The 23,120-nt window shown below is 41.2% G+C and overlaps 1 protein-coding gene across 1 annotated transcript in view; it reads left to right on the top strand.

The window, feature by feature from the left end:
* ush2a (Usher syndrome 2A (autosomal recessive, mild)) overlaps positions 1–23,120 on the top strand; it is a 222,921-nt gene that overhangs the window by 10,792 nt on the left and 189,009 nt on the right. Inside the window, 4 exon segments of the mRNA XM_044199324.1 lie at positions 16,404–16,539; positions 20,316–20,379; positions 21,233–21,334; positions 21,532–21,721. Coding sequence (XP_044055259.1) covers positions 16,404–16,539; positions 20,316–20,379; positions 21,233–21,334; positions 21,532–21,721 — 492 coding nt within the window.

The raw sequence follows: 23,120 nt of genomic DNA, 5'->3' as shown, positions 1-23,120 counted from the left end.
GCCATTGGTAGGACTTCTTGATATCAGCCACTTCAGTTATGTTCCGGTGGTACATCCCGTGTAGGGGTTTGTCCTCCCATGATGGTCCTTCCTCCGGCACGTCTTCCTCTGTTCCCCATTGCCTGAGACATTCCCTGAGCACGTCATCTGTTGGGGCCTTATCTTGGATGTACTTGTGGATCTTGGATGTTTCATCCTGGATAGTGGCTCTCACACTCACTAGTCCACGGCCGCCTTCCTTACGGCTAGCGTACAGTCTCAGGGTGCTGGATTTGGGATGGAACCCTCCATGCATGGTGAGGAGCTTTCGCGTCTTAACGTCTGTGGTCTGTATCTCTTCCTTTGGCCACCTTATTATTCCCGCAGGGTATCTGATCACTGGCAGGGCGTAGCTGTTTATTGCCTGGGCCTTGTTCTTGCCATTGAGCTGACTTCTTAGGACTTGCCTTACTCGTTGGAGGTATTTGGCCGTTGCCGTCTTCCTTGTTGCCTCTTCGAGGTTGCCATTTGCCTGTGGTATTCCAAGGTACTTGTAACCATCCTCAATGTCTGCTATTGTTCCTTCTGGGAGTGAGACCCCTTCTGTGTGGACTACCTTCCCTCTCTTTGTCACCATTCGACTGCACTTCTCAAGCCCGAATGACATCCCAATGTCAGAGCTGTAGATCCTGGTGGTGTGGATCAGTGAGTCAATGGCCCCGTTCCTGAGTCGGTATCCATAGCCAGTCTTGTTGATTATTTGGCTGAGGGGGTTCAGTCCTATGCAGAACAGCAGTGGGGACAGAGCATCTCCTTGGTATATGCCACATTTGATGGATACTTGTGGCTTGCCATTGGCCTCAAGGGTGGTTTTCCACAGCCTCATCGAGTTCGCAATGAAGTCTCTTAGAGTCCTGTTGATGTTGTACATCTCTAAGCATTCAGTGATCCATGTGTGCGGCATTGAGTCATATGCTTTCTTGTAATCAATCCAGTCTCTGCAGTCTTGGGTGACTGTTCTGTCAACCAGGAGTTGGTGTTTGGCTCCTCTGGTTCCTCTGCCAAAGCCCTTCTGTGCTTTGCTCATGTATTGATCCATGTGTCCACTTATCTTAGCCGCGATGACCCATTCAGGGTGCGTCCCATCTCTTAGCAGCTGGTTGATTTGTGCTGCTAGGCGCTCATGGAGTGCAGTGAGCTTCTTTAGCCAGTAGGTGTGGATCCTGAGACTCTTTCTTAGATGTCTGCCGCTGTGATGGTGACTGGATTCTGTTCAGCTGTGGTCCTATCTCAGGGCGGCCAGCCACTGTGCATCGCTGTTGTGTGATGCCTCCCTTTCCCATATACTTTTCCAGTACTGTTCCATTTCCAGCCTTGGTGGGTCTGCTCTGCTATTATTACCCTGCCATTGAGCGTACACTTTCGCACTTTTCACACTTTTTGCGAACAGCCGGTTTATTCTTCTGGCTTCATTATATCTCTTCATTATCTCTCGTGTATCTCTTTAACCCTTGTTCCCCCGCTTGGAGCCTTTGTTTGGCAGTTTCGAGTGCTTCAGGTATGGGCATCTGGTTGTACTTCTTGGGTACTTGCTTTCTCATTGCACCCCTCTCAGCCTCTGTCAGTTGGCTCACTTCTCTCCGGGCCTCCTTGATTTTTGCCTCCAACCTTCGTTTCCATGGTGGGTACTCTCATGGCTTGTAGCCAAGCATCTCTAGGATCACTGCTGCTGAGGCGTATATCAGCTCATTGGTTTCAGTGATGGTTGTGGTAGGGATCGCTCTCAATGCTGCATTCACATCTTCTAGGAGACTTTCTGATGGTATTTCACTTAGCCGTTGTAGTTGGCGTCAGGGTTGACTTGTATTCATCCTCGCCATTCATCCTCGCCATGATCTTATCTTTAAGCCTCGATTGTGGGTTTCGAAGTAACCATTCATCCGGCCGGGCGACGTCTGAGCCGGCATGTCATATATTTCATCGTCACTCATCATCATCATGAGGTAGGCAGCAGCGTGAAGGGTCTTGCCTAAGGACCCACACTGGATGATGGGTCATTGCTCATTGCGCTCCGAGGGGGATTCGAACCCTTGTTCCCCCGTGAATGTCCCGTGGCCTACCAAATCGAGCTATCCAGCCGTTCCACACTGGATGATGGTCATTGCTCAATGAGCTATCCAGCCGCATCCATATATATATATATATATATCTATCCAAATCCATGTCTTAAATAATAAAAAAAAAAATCATAAAACAAACAAACAAACCAAACAAGGCTCAGGTGAGCAATTTGACAGAATTTACATTTACTATATTTCATGTTGTTTTTTATGTTGTTAATTTGAAAAAATCAAAACCATTGCATTGTTGTTTTAAAGTGATATTCACAAGTTGGGTGTCCTGCTGAGCCCAACATCTTTTGTAGCAATATACAGCTCTACATGATCATGAACCAGCTCTCCTTTGCTGTTTTTGTAGTGTTGAGCGGCTGTTTGTGCAAACTCAGTAATTCCTGCAGGTGTTTCATAGTAAGTGAATTTCCCAAAATATAAAACTAAGATAGAATACTAAAATATTAATAAAGATATTACCTAAAGAAATAATTAAGTAAAGTAAAACATTATAAAAAAAGGAGCCTTCCTTTACTAACAGTATGTTGCAAATAAATAACCCTTTTAATAACCCTTTGTCTTAGTATTACAAAGCTATTGTCCTATTCTTATTCAATTTTTATGATTATATGTCAAATTTCAAATTATGTTTCCAGTAAAAGAAAAAAAAATGTATCAGTTAAACTCACTCCTTGAATGGAGGTGCCAATGTACTGTATATCAACTGGAGTTTGATTTAAAGCATGATTCATGGCTAGAGGGGTAAATGAGGAAGTTATATATGTTGACCAGTACTTAAAAGGAAAATGATTGTGCCTAGACAGGAAATGTAACTTGACAGTTTAGTTGGCTGATTGGTGTTGATGCCCGGTACAGTAATTTGGCATTTTTATGAATCAGTCTGCCTTTCTTTTAATGGTATGTTGATGTGAACTGCTTTAACTATTCAGAAGAATAACATAATCATTCTTGACACTCAAACACCATTCACATACACCCATTCTCATGCATTCACACACACTTATCTACCCGGTCTCTTGCTCATACACACAGATACACACTCACCGTTCAGCGAGAATTTGTAGCAGACTTGTCAGCCACAATACAGACATTACCCTATGAAGGAGCTGGGTAATTTAGAAACCTTTCTTGCACACATACAGTACACACACACACAAACACACTAGTCATCTGTCTGTTTGAAAAGATCAAAACACCAAAAAAGACAGTCAAAAGGAATATGGGTTTCCAAGTGCCAGGAGCAATTCACACACACTGACACACACACGCACACATGTACACACATGCCAGGAGCAAGGTGCTGTAGGGATGCTGGTGCTCCCTAGGTAGTTGTCTTATCTGATTATGGTAACGATGTAGAGAATAGTGGAGGAAAAGGTAGCCTGGGGGAGGGAGAGACTGAGAGAGGAGGAGAGATGGGGAAAGTGAGGGAGGTGGCTCAGTGTAGTGTAAGTGATGGCTATGAAGTCAGTTTATTGTGGGACTCACTTTTTCTGTACATTTCTGCAGAATTTATTACTAATCTGTAGCTCTCCTTGTATGTAGAAAATTATCTCTACTACTGCTGTGGATGAAGGAGACATGGGTACAACTGGTGTTACAGTGGCTGATGATCTGTGTCTAATTAACATAACTTCTCTTGGTGGCTGTTTTTTTTTTTATCTGTGCCTTTATAAGTGCCTCACAGTACCATGATTGCATGAGGACAACACTGGGAATTGACACACTGGACTCTAACTTTACAATGGTTGGGTATGGAAAATAATGAACTGCATGTGTTGTCACATTGTGCCTCAATCAACTTGAGGATATTTCTTTTTTGTGAAACAGAAAAAATATGAAATGGTGAGAATTATGAGAAATGTACTGTAAGTCTTAAGGGGAATCTAGAAGTAGGTGTCAGTGTAAAAAGGACAGAGAGATGAAAAGAAAGAAGTGGTCAAAAGAGATGGCAAAAGCTGGAAAGAAGAGAAAGGAAGAGAGTTCACGATTTAAATAGCTTTGGAATACTATCTTTTGGGGTACCAGTGATTGACTGTGTGCCTGGAGGACCCCCAGAGGGGTCTGTCTGTTAGTGCCTGAGCAAATCAGCATTATTGGAAGAGGCAGTGGCAGGGACAACCAGTCACACCGGTCCCATCACAACCCAACACGGTAGCAAGAGTGTTTAACACTCAAGTGTACACACACGTACGTACGCACACTCTTTCTTTCTTTTACTGTTAAACACAGGAATACACTAGTGATGTACATAATGCCTCCACATACAAACAGCATCTCACACACATACACGAGAAAGAGTTCAGAGGGCTCTTACCTGTTGCTAAAGTCAGAGAAAAGAAAGGAGAAACAGAATTGTTAAGAAAAGATGAAAATAGAGGGTACATGGGTCAGTGTCTGAGTGGCATAGTGAGTTAAGGTCAAGTCAAGATTACAAAGACACACACACCTCCATATATGCATTTATTGCAGGGAGTGAACTAGTTGTTCCTATCTAATCTACAATTTGCTCTCTAGACCCTGACAGCCCATCTGCTTCACTACTTTGCTCTTAGACAGTTTGGCTGCTGAAACTTGCCATAATAAGCTTAATGAATGTTTTCATGCACAATTACACTGGAAGACTCTGGCCTGTGTGTATGTCTGTATATGGACTGGTCTGGTCTTGGTAGAAGGCAACTAATTATCACCGACTGATCTAAAAGCACATCCCATCTCTCTCTTTCTTTCTTGCAAAGATGCTTGTGCACATGCCTCATCGCACCACTCTATCTAGACTGGTTTTGTCTTTCTTTCTCCTTCTTGCATTATGCTCTGCTTCCACCCTCTGCCTTTCTCTTTCTTACGTCTCCTCCCCTCTTCTTCTGTGTTTTCTGTTGGTGTAAGCTGGTCAACACATGTTTATTTGACCTGGCTCATCTACCTTGATCCTGACCTAGGTTTAGCATGGATTTGACACTGCTTAGGAACATGACTGTCATAATAAAGGGATCAATTGTAGTTACCAGTATCTATAGTTTAACCTATACTGACTATTAACACATAAATATAGGCAATGTAGTGCTCTCTCAGCCGTAAGTCCCACTATTCTCCATAGCCAAGATACTTGAGCCTGATTAAGTTGTTACATCAATTTGAGACTGAATTGTTTTGCAGTGCAAATAAAAGTGGAACTACAGCTGTGGATCAAGGTCTTAAGTAGGATACTACACATTTTTCTGTCACCAATAGTCTTCTATGAGTGACCAGATGTGTGCACAGTGTCTCATGTCATGTATGGGTACTGTTATAGTGGTAGTAAAATAATTACCCCCACCACCCCCACCCTCTCTTTGACTTAAACATGGCTACATAGCAGCTCCTATTTTGGTGCTGGTGCAGGTTTAATCTCCAGTAATGCTTTTACATACATGTTTTACCTCAATATACCCTGTAATTTCAATATTTTAACCTATATTTTGAACCTGTATTTACTGTAAGAGAATAAAGTTACTCTCTAGGTTGCTCGGCCACTGCTGTCTCTCTGTTTCTCTCTCAGACAAAAGAACACAAACCAAAGGAAGCTTCTTGGTATCACTATTTTTCAGCATAGACTGCAAGCCAAACACAGACATCTAAGCTGGGTACACAAAATAATCCAAGCGAGGACACAACTGGGAGAGTATCATGGTATGGTCCATGAACTCCGCCTGGATAGCGCCTGGTTTCAGTGATATTTCAGGCTGACTGTGGAGCAGTTTGAACAGTCTGATTGCCGGATTGGCCACCGCAGCATGTCATCAGGTTGCATTCATCCAAAAGTTGATTCTGTTTCAACTTTTCCGCCACAGGTCATTTTTTTCGGCATCCCCTGCAAACCCCACCACTGCAGCTTATACTCAATACCCCCACTCAAATGAATGGGACTGGCATTTTTCGCCACAGTGCCTGATTTGGTCTGAATTGGCCCAGAGTCCTTACCGCAGCGGCCCGGATTTTATTTCAGGCCCGTGCCCTTTGCTGCATGTCATCCCCTCTCTATCCCTCTTCGCCCAAAAAAAACTTAAAAAAAAAGAAGATAATTAACATGAAGAGAAGAAATTAATAGGACACATGCAAATGACTGATGACAAATGCAGTAGCTGAAGCTGAGCTTAATAGAAAGTTTTTGTGTATTTGTTCGTGTTTTCTGCTTTCTGGCCAAAAGGCAAAATTGTGACACACATACACATGCAGAATCACCACACACCATCTCAAATACTTACCGATGCTTTTCTCTCTGTCCCACCTAGAGTGACAGAGACAGATTGTGAGACAGACTGAAAGCGTGAATGCGTGTGTGTGTATTTGCATAGAGGCACTTTTTGTGCATGTTTCTGTAGGCTCTTTGTGTGTATGTGTGTGTGTGTAATTGTGTGTGTGAAGGTGAGGCAAGGTTGTTATGTAGGGGTGAAGCAGACACCTCTATGGTAGCCCTCTGCCTGCTGGCACAGGAGGCGAAAGGGCACGAGACTGGCATCAATTACATGGTGAGAGAGGGGGAGAGAAAGGTGTGTGTATGTGTAGTGGGGTTAGAGATTTTCTGTCTTTAAATTCATTTATTTATTTATTTGACATCAGTGTTTCATGCCAGTGGTACAGTCTGTTCCAGCTTGATCGTGAGAGCAAGGCACTAACACGACTAGGGTTAGGGGTTTCATTCCCACTGGAGCTATGAGATATGAGTGCTAAAAATGTATGCAGCAAGGGTGCTGCAAGGTGCTTTAGATAAAAGGATCCACCAAAGAGCATATGTTATGTTAACCTGCCCTTTCTAGAAATATCCAAGCTAAAGTAGAAGTTGCATGGCATAGGTTAGTAACCCTATTAAGAGCAAAAAAAAAAACCTTAAAAAAATAACAAGAATATTATGAAAAGAAGATGGTCCACAGTGGATATCTCTGCCTGGTGGTAGAGTTCTGCACTAACCTGAAACCGAGACCGGAACCTGGCTCGTACGTGTGTCTTTAAGACCAGACCCGACTGAACCTGACTGGTACTGCCAAATTTGAGACCCAAACCCAACCTGATATCCGAAGTGATAATTTTGCTTTGTTTTCTTCTGTCTTCCCACTGTGCATTTACTGTATATCTACTTACCGCATATTGCATACAGGGATGCTAATTGTTGAAACACAGATTAGGATGCACTGATCACGTATCCACCTATACTCTACTCTTCTCCACTATACACTGATACTGACATTTTTAAATGGATTTGGTGTCGTCCATGTTGTGTCCAATCCACATTAAATACAGTTTCTTTGTAAATGTCATTAATAAAATTCTGTTTCCGCCAACAGATTCAGTCATGTTATTACCTTACATTAAATAATTTCCAGTGAGTTCCACACAGTGAGGTATATAGTGTTTTAAGTGTGGGGGGAAAAAAAAGAGCAATGTTCGGACTGGTACTTGATGTTGGCAGATTCCGAAAGTTAAGGTGTCAGAATCGGACGTGCATGGGAGAGAACGTGTTGGATTGGTACATCCTTAGTAACAGAGAAATTTCTTAATGAATTAGATTTAAATAACCAAACCTGACCAGAGCCAGAAACTTCAAGCACAACATGGCCCAACCTGAAACCTGATACTTTTTCAGGACCCGTCAGGTAGCAGAAGTCTATCTGGTGCATCTAAGCCTTGTTACTAAATCTTATTTCTGCATGTCTCTCTGCTCTTGAAGTGTGATACTGTATGTCCTCCTTCCTTGTATGCTCTCATGAATGTCTCTGTTTTGTTAAATTGGACCCCTCTTTGCTTTCTGCTCAGAAAGAAAAAGTCTTAGAGACTTATGGTCTTTATTAAAAGGTTGGTGTGTCACCTTATATATGTCTCCTCTCTCTCTTTTCTCTCTTTATCTTTTGTCTCGGCTTTTTTTCTTGAAGATGGTTTTGTCTTTCTCCATTTCTTTCTCCCCCTCCACCTTCTTTGTCCTTCCCTCTTTCCCTCTCATTTTCCTTACGCACACTCTCTCTCCCTCTCCATCTCCCTGGGGACAATTTTCTTTTCTTAAATAAACTGTCATAGCTAGTGTTAAAATATGGGCCTTACATGGGGTGAGCGTGGCAAGGCAAAGGCATGGGGCCCTGGGCTGGTATAAAACATGGATAATATGCTGTGAGAGGTAATTGTATCTTTTAGCGCTGAGATGAGTAGAACAAATGTGTCTCCTCTCTATCCTCTCTCTCTCTCCCCTTCTCTCTTCCTCTCTCTTTATTCCTTTTCCTCCTCTTCTCCTCTTCCTATCACTTCCTTGACACACTGCAGCCGTGCTAATATGATAGAGAGAATATTGGCTGTACATCAGAGCTGCTAACAGTTTATAGTGGGTAAGGGCAAGTATAGAGGTGGGAGAGAGGACTAAAGAGGGTGGGAGAGGCTTGGAGGGTGAATAACAAGTAGAGGAAGAGAGATAACAGGAGAGAGGGAGTGAGAGAAAGAGAGTGGGAAAGGTGACAATATGCCTGGAGATGCGAAAGTGGAGAGCTGGGGATGCATAAAGTCACATTACACGTTTTGATTTCACTCACTTTGGTTCGCATGTGGAAGACAGGAATATCTGTGAATATACAGCAAGCTGTTTACCAAAATCATCTTAAAGTTAAGGTGATCTCATTCCAATTTTAAGTCTATCAAGCTGACATCACCTTAACCCTAAGATGATTTTGGCGAAGTGGGCCTGGATCTGTCTTTGAGTTCCAGCTTCATGAACATTGCATACAAACATATTTGACCAAAAGATGTTCTTATCCTGCCTCAGTGCAAATTAACAACCATTCAGTAACTGTAGATTCTACTCCATTTATCTTTTTTCTCTCTTTCCTTCCCTCTCATTCTTTACCCACTGCCTTCTTTCTTTTTCAGTCTTTATTCAATGTCTTCTTGTATTTTTTTTTATTTGACAGTTGATAGTTGAGATAGACAGGAAATGAGGGCAGAGAGAGGGGAATGAAATCAAACTGAGGATTCCCTGATTTGAATTTCTCCCTCCTTAGCTTCTTCCTCAGTGATATCAAGAGCCATCTTGCCTATCTTGCTCTGCTTGTGTGTGTGTGTGTGTGTGTGTGTGTGTGTGTGTGTGTGTGTGTATATATGTGTATATATATATAAAATTAAATATTTCTTTCTGTCACTCTTTCCCATGTATCCTGCTTTTCACACTAGTGTTTTTTCTCTCATTCACTAAACTCTTCACTCCAGCCTCCTTTCATCATGTCTCTTACTTTCTCTTTATTCTTTCCTTTCTCACTCCTTTTCTGCCCCCCCCGCCCAATGGCTTCACTGGCTGTGGAATGAGGTGTGTTATCAGTGAGCGGCATGTCAGTCACAGGGCAACACATCCGGAGGAGAGCGGCTGTGTGGAGATAGTTTGTTGAGGTGGGATGTGTGGGGGCAGAGATGGGGAGTCAGGGATTAGAGGAGGTTAAAGGAGAGGAAAAGATAGGTGAGGACAAGCAGACAAGCATGAGAGGAGCAACAAGCGAGGGGAAGGCCTGAGAAAAGAAAACAAAAGATGATTGAGCGGAGTTCAAGAGAGGAGGGTGGAGATGTGACGATAAAAAGGAGAGATGGAAGAAGGAGAACAGGAACTGAGAATCTAGGATTTTAGAACACAGGGTGTTAGAGGAGAAGAAGATGGATGAGAAGATAATGAAAAGTTAAGTAAAGTAAATTTTATTGATGTAGCTCAAGATCACAAGGTTGTCTCAGAGGGCTTTACAATCTGTATAACATAAGACACCCTCTATCCTTAGATACTTTCGATAAGGACAAACTCCACACAAAAGTTCTTTTAACAGGACAAAAATGGGAGAAACATCAGGAAAAGCAGCAGAGGAGAGATCCCTCTTCCAAGACAGACAGACATGAAGTAGGTACTGTATGTGCAGAGTAGACAGAAAAGGGAGTAATGGAAGGAAAGTAAAACAGGAAATGATGGATGAAAGTATCCAACAAGAGAGGAAAAGAGAGAAGGGGAAACAAGCACAGGGAATAGAGGATGTGAGAAGAAGGGATAAAGGATATAGGAGTTGAGTAGACAGAACGAGAAGAAGAGAAAGTATTTCAAACAACTACTGTGTACTGTAGGCTGCTCTATTACACTGGTGCCATCCCTGCCTTAATTATTTTGATCTTTTTCTTTTATTTATTGTAGATGTATAGTATATATGTACAAAAATATGACTTATTGTGGTTCATAATTTATATACAGTACCCTACTTCTAACACCTTCACTACATTTGAGCTTTTATTAAAATGTATGGGTGTTCTGGCACTTAAGTTTGAATGAACTTGCATGTATGTATTCGCTTGCTGCACATTTTTCTACGGAAGGGGGAGATGTCTGTACACTAAAATCTGAGATTCAAACATACTCCGGGCAAGCTTGATTCGGGACGTCATAAATTTGAAAGCCACTGGTAAAGAAACCTGAAACCTCCAGCACAGAGCGGGCTTGTCAGTACAGAGAGCGAGAGTTTGCACTAAATTAGTGATTAGGGAAATTAGGCTAGTGAAAGTTTTGACAGCAAACATGGTATAGTGTGCAGTTTTTGGATGTAAACTAGACCCTGGAGCTTCCTTCCACTATCTATTAACGTTACGTAATAACAACGTGCACCACTCTCCTACCATGGATGTATGTCTCTCACCCACATCCGTGCTCACACCAGCACTGGTCAACCTAACACGCAGCTGTGGTGGGTGGGCATTCATAGATCCAAAATTTCTCAATGAGGGAGAAAGAGTAGATGTGCTTTTTTTTTTTTTTTACTTTTTATGTGGGATAACCATGTTAAACAATATTAATCATAGCATAGTATTTTTATATACTATTTTTATATACTTTAAAATATGTCTGGAAGGGAACTTTAAGTGATATATAAAATGCCATATCAAGTGCATGACAGTATTTACTGTAAGTGACTACAGTTATTCAAATTGGGATGGGTGAGAAGAGTGCATACATTCTTGTTCTTATTCTCTCACTTCTGTTTTCTGTTTTTGGAGTTGTTTTATTTGTGTGTTTTTGTCTGTATTTAGTTATATGTATGTTCACTTTAAAATAAAAAGGGGGAACTGCCAATGTAAGAGCGATATGTAAACAGTTGAAATCTATTGTGTCAATAAAAATATAATTGTTAGAGAGGAGCTGATCAGCAGGAGGTGAACTGGGTGGATGAGAAAAATATGGGTGACATGGAAGCACAGTGTGTGTAAAGTACTGCATTCACACATAACATTAAGCTGCTGCATAGCGCCTTGCAAGGCTTTAGCACTTAATAGACTAATCGGACAGCAGTAAAATATGTATCTAGAATTGGTTTCCAGTATTAGTCATCCTTAAGGTCCCTCTCCTCTACTTTGACCTCAAGCTGTCACGGGCAGCTCAGATAGCTCTTCTCCACATAAAAAATAAAATGTTATTTTTAAGTCTGACACTGTCTGCAACATGTCAGGTGTTTGGATAATGCCTAGCTGTTTAAAATAATAAGAAATAATTAAGGTAAGGTAATTTCTGTGTGTTGTGGTTAACCTTTCCTGGATGATGAATTGAAAGGCTTTAGCCTGCAACTGCAGTATGACTGTCTCTCTGAAACGCCCCTACATTTTGACAAAGAGTTATTCACTCTCAAATTGAGTTTTTGAAGTAACAGCTACCAAACATGAGTTTTATGTGTATATGAAAGCTAAATGTTTGCTTACTTGCTGAGAATTTAACAAATGACACAGACCTGCATTTTGTATTTTGATTAGTCATTAACAAAATCATTAATGAATAACATTACTTTCAAATACAGACATCAGGAAGTGTTGCTGTAGCTCACAGACACCTAATTCCTCTCATTACCTACCCTTGCTGTTAGCTGTTAGCTATCTACCCTTTTTACATACAAACTATTCCACATTTTACCATTGCAAAAAAGAATAAAAGGTCAATTAAGCATGTAATCTGACACAGATTTGTCAGTTGTACATAATACAGAATGTCTTCTTTTTTGTTTTACAGAGCATTAAGTTTTCAATCTGCAAAATACAGACAGCTGTTCATTTTTGTTCCATGCTGGTTACAAAAGTACAATTCCTATATTATACTGTTATATTTTAGAATTTCTTATTGGCTAAATATTTTTTTAATGACTGGAACAGCAAATTTGGGCTAATTATTCATATTTTCTCTATCACATCTTACTTTTATGGCCCACAGCTACAAAGTGAGCTTAGAAGAAACACTGCTGTCCGCACTGCGTACTGAGCCATGGCTTGGCAGGAGTGTGAAAATCGAGAAGAGCTTTAGTCAAAATGCCAGTCTACAGATCACTAAAAGCTTTCCCACTCAGGGTTTCCCTGGGCTTTTAGAGAGGCTTAGGTGGTAACATTGCCAGTGGGGTGGGTTTTGCACAGGGAAAACTCCCTAAGAGCACAGAAACCTTAAGGAACAAAGTTGAAGGAAATTGTTTAATAAGTAAAGGATAATAATGAAACTTTATGAGATATAAAATATGTTATGGTACATTTCATTTTATAGGTAAAACACCTGTAGCACTCCCAGTAGGTGATGATACAGTACATGGGCAATTTTACAGCCATCAGTTTGGAACGGCAAACATCATAAAATAAATATAACTAAAATTGACATAATGTGGGAAAATGTAATGTAAAAATGCTGTTAGTGCCTGTTGAGTTGATGAGTTGTAGCTTTGTAGAAATGTTGCAGGAGAAAACAGTAGGCAACTAGGCCAGGTACTAATGGAGCCATGAGTGGTGGCAGGGACCAAAGGTGGTGCAGCGGTTAGATTCAATAGCCAAGCTGTCCTAGGATTGAACCCTGCTGAACCAATCTCTCCTTCCAGTTTCAGCTTCAATCTCAATGTGAGTTTTAGTTTGCAGGATAGACATTCAAAACAGCAAAAAAAAAAAACTGAATAAATACCAGAGAAATATTGAACAGGTGTGTATTAAATTAATTCCCTGTATCTTAGGTTTGCACCTTGCACATTCAAAGATATTATTTGGCATGTAGAATAAATAAATTGATGTACAACACCAGGACATTCACTGGTATTAAAAATTTAAGACACTTACAGGATACACTCACCGGCCACTTTATTAGGCCCACTTTTTCAACTGCTCGTTAACACAAATATCTTACCAGCCAATCAAGTGGCAGCAACTCATTGCATTTAGGAATGTAGACATGGTCAGGACGATCTGCTGAAGTTCAAACCAAGCATCAGAATGAGGAAGAAAGGTGATTTAAGTGACTTTGAACATGGCATGATTGTTGGTGCCGGGCATGCTGGTTTGAGTATGGCAGAAACTGCTGATCTACTGGGATTTTCACACACAACTATCTCTAGGGTTTACAGCGAACGGGCCGAAAAAGAGAAAATATCCAGTGAGCGGCAGTTCTCTGGGCGAAAATGCCTTGTTGATGGCAGAGGTCAGAGGAGAATGGCCAGACTGGTTGGAGCTGATAAAGGCAACAGTAACTCAAATAACGCCTCGTTACAACCGAGGTATGCAGAAGAGCATCACTGAATGCACAACACATCGAACCTTGAAGCAGATGTGCTACAGCAGCAGAAGACCACGCGGGTTCCACTCCTGTCAGCTAAGAACAGGAAACTGAGGCTACAATTGGCACACTTTGGGCCCCTTAGTACCAATTGAGCATCGTTTAAACGCCACAGCCTTCCTGCGTATTGTTGCTGACCATGTCCATCCCTTTATGCCCACAGTGTACCCATCTTCTAATGGCTACTTCCAGCAGGATAACGCGTCATGTCACAAAGCTCAGATCACCTCAAACTGGTTTCTTGAACTTGACAGAGTGATGAGTTCACTGTACCCAAATGGCCTCTGCAGTCACCAGATCTCAATCCACTCGAACACCTTTGGGATGTGGTGGAACAAGAGGTTCGCATCATGGATGTGCAGCTGACAAATCTGCAGCAACTGCATGATGCTTTCATGTCAATATGTACTGAAATCTCTGAGGAATTTCCAGCACCTTGTTGAATCTATGCCGCCACGAAGAATTAAGGCAGTTCTGAGCGCAAAAGGGGGTCCAGCCCAGTACTAACAAGGTGTACCTAATAAAGTGGCTGGTGAGTGTACAGTATAATGCCAAATTGCACGATTATTAATTGTGTGAACACATAATTAACTACAGTTAGTGATCACTACTTGTGGACTCTATTGTAGCTCAGTGTATATATGAAAATGCATGCAGTGATGGTAGAAGTGCTTTAGGTAAAGGCCCTCACAACATACAAGTCCTCTGTATAAAGGGAAGAGGATAGGTAAAGTTTAAAGTAGTCATTTCCTTTCCTTTGGACTTAGTGGACACAGTCCAAATGAGACTAGTTATCAACACTAAAGAATTCTCTAAATCCCTTTCCTCTTTTTTTCCCCTCCGTTTTCAAAGAACTCTGAAGTTACACTGGCTAAAAGAGACAAAGAGAGGTAGAGGAAAGGAGGAAGTAAAAATACAGATGGATGAGGAAAGGGAAAAAACGGAGGGAAAGTGTTTGTGAAAGCTAACAAAGGGGAGTTGGCTGTGTTTCAAAAGGGCGCGTGGCGGCTAAGGAGGATGAAGCACTTCAGGATTCATTTACATCAGGCCTGACAACTGCCTCACATCTCCCCAAGAGCCACACAGCTCTGGCTTAGAGATTCCTAAAGAGGGCCCTTCTTCTAGCTCCCTCTCTTACACCCGCTCTCTGACTTTTCTTTTTCTCCCTCCTGTCTCTTTTTTTTCTCTGTCCTTTTTTTTCACTCTTATTCTCTCCTACGCTCTCTCTTCTGCTCTCATGCGCTTGCCAGTCTTCAATCAGCCATCATGAAAGTGTCTGTCTGGGCGTCTTAACTATCCTCTGAGAGGCAGACACTTGTCTGGGCCTGCCTTCATCCCCTAAAGGCGTTTTTTGACTTGGACTTATTTCCCTCCTCACACCTTTTCAACTTCCCTAAAGAGCTGACAACAAGTGAGAGCGACAGGGCAAGATAAACATGAGGGAAAGAGACAGGAAGGGAGATGAGAGGGGGAAGTTGTCAACTAAGAGGGAAGAGAAAGTAAAGATGGTTATAAAAAAAATAGGGAGCGAGAGAGGGAGAAAATGAAAATGAGGTAAGGGAACTCAAAAACAGAAAAAAGGTGAAGGAATCAAATGACCTCATGAGGAGGAGAAAGGACAAAGCAAGGAGGACCAGAGCAGAAGAGAGACGAGAAAGATGAAGAAAGAGAGGGGGACTCTAGTAACACAGGGAGAGTCACGTTTATCAGTGGTCCCACAGTGTGTTTCCCAAACGCAGGATTTGGAGATGGGGTAAGGGGAGAGAGTAGGACAGGGCACACTAAAGTTTTTTTAGGGGGGAGAGCCCCTCTTATGGAAGTATCTTCCTTTTTGCCTGGGTTTGATGTGAGAAGGAGCTGCTCCTGCTTTGACGGTGTTGTCTGTTGTGCAGTTTTTAATATTCATGCAGCAGATCGGGAACGGAGAGAGGAAAAGAGTGGAGATTTTTGGTCAAACAGAAAGCTAATTTGCGGCTGAGGCAGTTTAGCCTGAGGCTCTTTCTGCTACTGGGGAAATGAGCTGGAAGATTAGCTGTATGTATAATTCACACACACGGTCACTCTCGCACACATACACACATGCACAGATATGCAAAAACACAGCAATGGTGCGTGCATACTCTTTAGTAGATAGATGCACACACAGAGCAGCTGCCACTCTCTCTGAGACGCTGTTTGTTACAGCAGTAACCTGCTGCTAGGCCTTTACTGCTGCATCTGTCCCTCAGGCCGCTCCCTTACATGCCGGTAGGTTCCACTGTGGTGCTTGGGACTATTAATGGTATCCAATGATGCTTCATGGTGATTTATTAATTGATCAACTCTGTACTTTTTTTTTCCTCCACAAAACCTGGTATACAGTTTACATAGATGTTGTTGGACAAAATAAAAAAAAAATTCAGAAAAAACAAATCATACAATGTGATTCGGGCCTTCCTCGCCCTAATCAAATGTTCATGCTGCTCTGAAAAGGGAAGCAAAGTGATGTATTGTGTATTGTGGTTCATTCTGATTGGTTGACATAGTGGAGCATTCACAATTAGATTTTTTTTAATTGATCATTTTTTGGTTTGCTCCCACAGAAAATATACTGTGGACTGTTCACTGCATAAAGCTGGAAATACACACAGTAAATACAAACAGAGTTCATGGTGGTCAGCAAAGACTTATGTCTCCCTCTGACTGATTTCTAGGTCCATGGCAGACGTGTGAGTCTATTCCTGGATGGGCTTGAGGCGGATGAGACACCATTTGACACACAACCTCTGACGGCCAGGCTCTCTGATATTGGCGAGGATGGTGCCATGTGGGTGGGACTCGGCTCTAATGGTAAAGATGGCTGCATAAGTATTTTTGTTTTTTTATATTTTTGGCATGGGACAAGTTACATTGTTTTACACATGCATTAGATCCAGATCCCACACATGCTCTGATTTCTCAGTGGTACTCCATTAAAATATACAACAGTATCAAAATTATAAAACAGTAAAAAAAAAAAAGATTTTAGTTATTAAAATGTAGGTTTGTTCCAATACTGCCAACCCAGGAATCATCAAGAATCGCTTATCATTGTTTAAAAATGTTTAAAACTGCTGCAGAAAACTCACATCAGCCCCACCTGCAATCCTCCTGCTTAACAGGGACCACCGTCTGTTTTTTTCCTCCAAGTAGAGAAAAATTACCTCCTAGTTGATCTTGTCTGTATATCTAAATATGGTGTCAATGACTACTCCACCTTTATTTTCCTCCCAGCCTTTATCCTCCTTCAACTACACATCTGTGATTGATTGGTGGTGCCTGGGAGCCGTCTCAGAGTCAATAGGAGAGAAATTGAGAGAAAAATGATATCCGTTCATCTCCAGGGTGATAAACGAGTGTTTTTCTTCTCGTTTATCAGGCATTGATCCCTAGTTCACGGCAGGTAGCATCTGATCAGCTGAAGATCACATCAGTGGTGGTGATCAATACAGGTGATTGGCTCGTAGGGGAGAGAGAGCATGTGGTCGTTGAACCTAGGGGCTGTGTCTGGAATTTTGATCAGTGGATTGATTATGCGAATGCTGATCAGATGTATTGATTAACAACTATGTCTGTTTTTGGAGGGGACTAACTGAAAACTGTTTGTCTGATAAATACAGCGAGACAAGTTGTCAAGAGCAGAGCTTTCACTGCAAACCACATTTTTAAAGTGGCCGATAAGGTTGGTTGTATCAAAAGTGGTGCTGAATTGTTGTGAATCAGCTGCTAATAACAGATCATTATTAACTTCTAAGAGAACTGATTTGGTACAGTGGTGTGGTTGAGAGTTTTCAAATCATGCTTGAGTTCGAGTGGTCACAAATTTGCAACAATATGGGACCTTAAAGTTACAATTTTCAAGAGTTTCATGAAATTAAACCAAGTTTTTGATACTATTTATGGTCAGCATTTTTTCAGCAATAGCCGTTCAATGTATTTACATTCTGTAATTACCTCTCTGTATTAATTTTCATTTTTACTGGCAGAGTCAATTATTCCCACGCAGGATTCAAATTGCCTTCACACGCACAAGGGATACACAGGAAACAATGCAACATGCAGTGATACTGTAATTTTATCTCATTGATATCAGCCTTACTGATTACTCTTTACTCTCCTGCAGCCGTGTCAGAGCTGTTCTAAGTTACTGCTAATGCAAACCAAACATTTCCTACTGCTGCTACTTCACATTAAAAACATGGGGTGTTTACTGTGAAGCAGACGCAGGAAACGCAATGTATTTGTCACCAAAGTTAGTGCTGACAGCAGTTGTTCAAAAATGCGTATACAAAAGCAGACATGGTCATTTTTGTCATTTTTTGACGGCCTATCAGTTTTAAATATTGCTGGAAGTAATGAAACTAGAAGAAACAGAGTTGCAGGCAATAGGACACATGCCTTTAACTTCTCAGTGAGGTAACAATTCCTCTTGCTTGTTATATGGAAAAGCACTTGCGCAGTGCGCAGCCTGAAATTAGATTGCTGTTGCTCATGGCAAGATGGAATAAGTCCGATTAAAGACCATAGAAATACCAGTTGCTCCTCTGTTGGATTTGTGCACTTTGGATAAAAGTGATATATAATTGCAGTCCATTTATTATTTCTGACAGTCTAGCTGCTTAAGGAGTGTTTGCTGCCTCCAGAATCCTGGGACCTGTAGTATTAAAAAGCAGTTGCTGTTACCACCAGTAACCATGGGTCTTGTCAAATCAACCAAGAATGAAATCTGAAGGATTACAACTTTAAGAAAAATAGTTAAATCATCTTAAATATTGAGAGTGGCAGGGCCAGTGAAGGACAGAGAAAAAACAAGACAAAAATCACACATAACTCTTAGTTGCTAGTATTAACTGTCATCAGTTCTACAGAAAACATTGAAATAGAAACGGAGAGTGACGGCTGACAGAATCTGAAACACAGAGAGAAGACAGAGACCTACACAGAGAAGAGAGAATTAAGGCTTATACCTTGCATCATCCCAGTAACAATAGGGAGAGTGCTTTTCAGAGGAAGGCATAATCCCATTTCCACACGCTAAAGAAATCCTGAGCCAAAGCCTAAGGCTGCACAACCACACACTGCTCTAACACACTTACATCCCGTAACACTCTCTCACTCTCTCTCTGTTTTACACACACATACATCCCCCCAACACACACACGCTCACATTGTAGTTGGGCCAAACATGGCAAAGCCTCTCTCAAATGGAAATACACACACATGCACACACACTCATACACTCCCATTCTCTAAAGTAAGGATGTTTTTTTTGGAATACACACAAGAAAGCCTCTAACACACACACACTCACAGACAAAGCTAGGCATGGCAGGGATTCTGTTGATGCTTAGAGACGTTTATCTGTCTTCTAAGAGTTGTCAAACTAGACAGAAGTTTGTTGGACACTAAAAGACTCCGACTCTCTTTGGACCAGCATCAACATCTGTGTGGGTCTCTTATGTTCTGTCCAACATTGTCATGTATGTATAGTTGTGTGTGGAGATGTGTTGAGGGCTTGCCTGTGTTCATTTATGTGTTTGATGGTGTTTCTTGTGTGCAGTCCAGTATCCACATGTGTGTCTGGACATTGTGCCCATATGTTTGAGATATTCCAGTGTATGTTGGCTTGATAAAGAGCCTTTGGCATCTTGGCATTTTTGATATATGTGGCATCTCTTGTCCAACATCTTTGCATTTACCTCTTTGTAGATCCTTTCTTCTCAGAGTTCTCTCTTCTCTTCCTGTTTTCCTGCTAAAACATGTGTTGTCATTAGGCCAACTTATGCATTTATTATAGCTTAAAAAACATGATTAATCGCGTAACGGATAAGTTTCATTTGCAACAGTTTTGATAATTGATTTATTGTTTGAGTAATTTTTCAAGAAAAATGCCCCAAATTAGCTTGTTCCAGTCTCTCAAATGTGGACATTTCCTGCTTTACTTAAACTAAATATCTTTGGGTTTAGAACTATTGTTTGGACAACACAAGTATTCTGAAGACATCACCTTGGGCTCTGGAAACTTGTGATGGCCATTTTTCTCAATTTATCTATAGACCAAGTATTTGGCAGATAGTTATTTTTAGCTCTAAATCCTGCTGAATATCTTCTTGTCCAGAGTTTAGAAAAAAAGATTTTAAAATGTCCAGAACAGACAGTGGTTTTGGATAAAAGTCCATCTACAGACAAGAATCAGTTAAGTTGAAACAGAGTGAGGAAACACACTAAAGAGTAAACCCTGAGAAGCACAGGTTTCCTCAGTGAAAATGAGTGAGGCAAGTGGGTAATACCTGGTGATCCTTAGACCGACCTGTTTTGGCCCTGGCATCAAACCAACCTAATGAATTTGTCCTTATAAGCCTTGCTGCTCTCTAATGGAAGCAAATGTAGACTGTGGCCGATCCTGTTCGGCTTTGTATCATGAACGTGGCCATTATAAGCTGCTGTGGGCAGCCTCACTTAGCTGGTATCAAGAAACTGATAAGATAATCTACTAAATACTGTGAAATCCTCTCACTCACTGCCTTCAGTACAAACCCATTAACAGCTACTTTGTGTTCTTTTCTTCTCTCGTTTCATCTCTCCAGGGTCTAATCAGTTCATTGGGCGAATGCAGGACTTTAGATTTTATCCTGCCACTCTGACCAACAGGTGAGTTGGATAGAGTAAGGCAGAGAGACAGGTAATGAATGAATCAAAAAGGACCAAAGGAAATGAGTGTTGTGAAAGAAAAAGTTAGAGGGAAGAAGGAAGGAAACCGTGATTGACACAGGAAAAGGAGGAGAAGTGATAACTATAGATAGATTGAATAAAGGGAGGAAGGGATAGAAATGAGGAGAAATAGACAGATACTGTATAGACTAAAGCAACAAGGGAAGAGGAGCAGTATGGAGTGATAAAGGGAAAGATGGTTAGAGGAAAGAAGGGGAAAGCTAATCATTGCATCTTAAGATCCATACTGCAGAGGATTTTCCTGAGAATTCAATACAAGGCAATTAGTGTTTTGCTTAGCAGTGATGTACTACACATAGTAAGGACTTGGAGCTTACAAGTTTCTCTCATCAAGATTAGGGAAAGACAAAATGAAAGATTGAGTTTTCAAATTATGCCTTCGATTTTCTACTTTGCACTAAATGTTCAGTCAAAGACCCATCAACAGGTGCCTTAAGATTTTATCTCAAAAGTTATTACAAAGCCTTGTTTGGTCACTGTCATTTGTGTTCATCCTTATGATTACTGCACAGTTTAGATTGTATTAACAGCCCCTTTTTTCTTTTGGTGTTTCAGATGTTTTTGTTTTATTATTCCTTATCTAAACATAGCCATAGTGTAGTTTGTGTCAAATACAATTTCATAAAAACTGCTAAATCATTAAGCATTGTTCAACTTTATGCCATGTGATAGTAAACTGGTCCTTTCTTCATCCCATACTATGCATAGGATTATATTTTGCTTCAGTGTTGCATTATAGTTAAATATGGTCTGCTGTTTCTTGTTTTACCAGGGAAATAGTGGAGGTGTACTCAGGGGTCCTGCCCAAGCTCCATGCCCAGTCAGAGTGTCGCTGTCCTCCCAGTCACCCCAGAGTACACCCTTTAGTTGAGAGGTACAGTATCACAACTTCTTATGTATATGTAATAGTGGTGAACCTGCCTTTTGTTATTGATCAATGGCTCTCTAAAGCTTCACCCTTTAGTGTTACTATCAGAAAAAAAAGCCTGTCCTCTTTTGAACACCAACATTCTCACATTTTTATTTTTTAATATGTCAGTTAATATACCTAAAAACTTCCACTGTTAACAGATACTGCATTCCCAATGATGTTGAGGACACCACCAATGATAGAGTATTAAGACTCAACCTTAATGCCCATCCACTCAGTTATATCAATGATCAGGACATGGGCACCACATGGCTGTCTAAGATCATGACTACACAGGAACTGGATGAAGGAGTCACTATTACCGTGGATTTGGCTAATGGACAATACCAGGTAACACATCTAATAATACAGACTTTGTGTTTGATCCTCGCAATAGAATAATGTGTATTCTGTTGACGTATGTTTGAACAACTTTGGACACTTTCACACGCCAGCCCTGTGTGTTATGCAGGATGATGAACACACTTGCTATCCACATTTGACCCATTCAGATTGCTTATGTAGTTGAACCCCATTCATTACAGGTTTGCGTACACAACACTACCAAACAGCAGAATTTTCATTCATTTTATATACTATATGAAACACAATTGTTCATTAAAAAAAAATCACCACAATATTTTCTCTCAATATTCAGACAGTGGTGCATGCACAGTGGTGTAAATTTCCTGTCTGTATTGGGTCACCTTATTAGAAATTAATGCAACATATGCAATCATGCAAGGTATGTGTGAGATATAAAGTGTATATAAACATCATATAAAATGTATGATTTAGAGGGCTAGAAGTTGCTGTCAATATCTACAGTGGTGTTATAGTATTCCTATGATAATTCTATAATTATTACAGAATACCAGATAACATGGGTTGACCCAGTCAGATCGACAGCAAATGTGGGTTATTCTATGTCACTGTGTCGTCTAAATGGTGTATCTGCCTCTTCACTTGCTCATTTATTGTTGGCTACATTGGGTTGGACAGTCACCTAAACTCTGTTTTTGTGCAGTGTACAGTTGAAATGCTGCAATACAAACACTGTACAGTATCTATCTGCTTGCACCTGTATGTGCAGTGGACAGTAGTTTCATCCTCTTTCTAAGCACTGCAGTGAGAGACAGACAGGGGGGCAGAGAGAGAGAGAAAGAGATTGCTGGATTTGGGCGTTGTCGACACTGGGGCTGTCAAAAGACTCGTCCCTCTTCTCTCTGAAGTGTGTATGTGAGTGTGGGCAGGATTTTGGGAGCTGTCCTGACGTGGTAGCTCAACTCAAGTCCCCAGATAAAAGACACTTTCTGAAGTTCGGGGTATGTGTGTTAGTGTGTGTGTGCCTGGGTTTTGCGCAGTGGTGGTGGCTTAATGCGCTCCCTGCTGTGTAACTCAGTGTCCCAGCCCACACTGTAGTGGGGCAGATAACACTTAACACACATACCCACACCTACACACAGACACACGGTTTATGTGTTATAGGAACCTACTTGCCGTGTGTGTTTGTGTAAATATGTGTATGTGTTGTGTGAGGGCTGTCTGTTTTCAACTAAAACCCTTAGTTATATTTTAGGTTGTCCATAGCGAAAGATGAGAAATGACTTAGGAGCAAAATTAAATTTTCACCATTTGACAATGACTAAGACTGCACAAGACCTGTCATTAAAATGTTACTTGGATCAAAACACAATAACTGACCAATACATTCTAATGTTTTGTCCATACCATTCACATACATGAGGGG

The sequence above is a fragment of the Siniperca chuatsi genome, linkage group LG1, assembly GCF_020085105.1.
Source record: "Siniperca chuatsi isolate FFG_IHB_CAS linkage group LG1, ASM2008510v1, whole genome shotgun sequence".
NCBI classification, from domain to species: Eukaryota; Metazoa; Chordata; class Actinopteri; order Centrarchiformes; family Sinipercidae; genus Siniperca; species Siniperca chuatsi.
The sequence above is the reverse complement of the archived record's forward strand: the minus strand, read 5'-3'. Positions and strand labels throughout refer to the sequence as shown.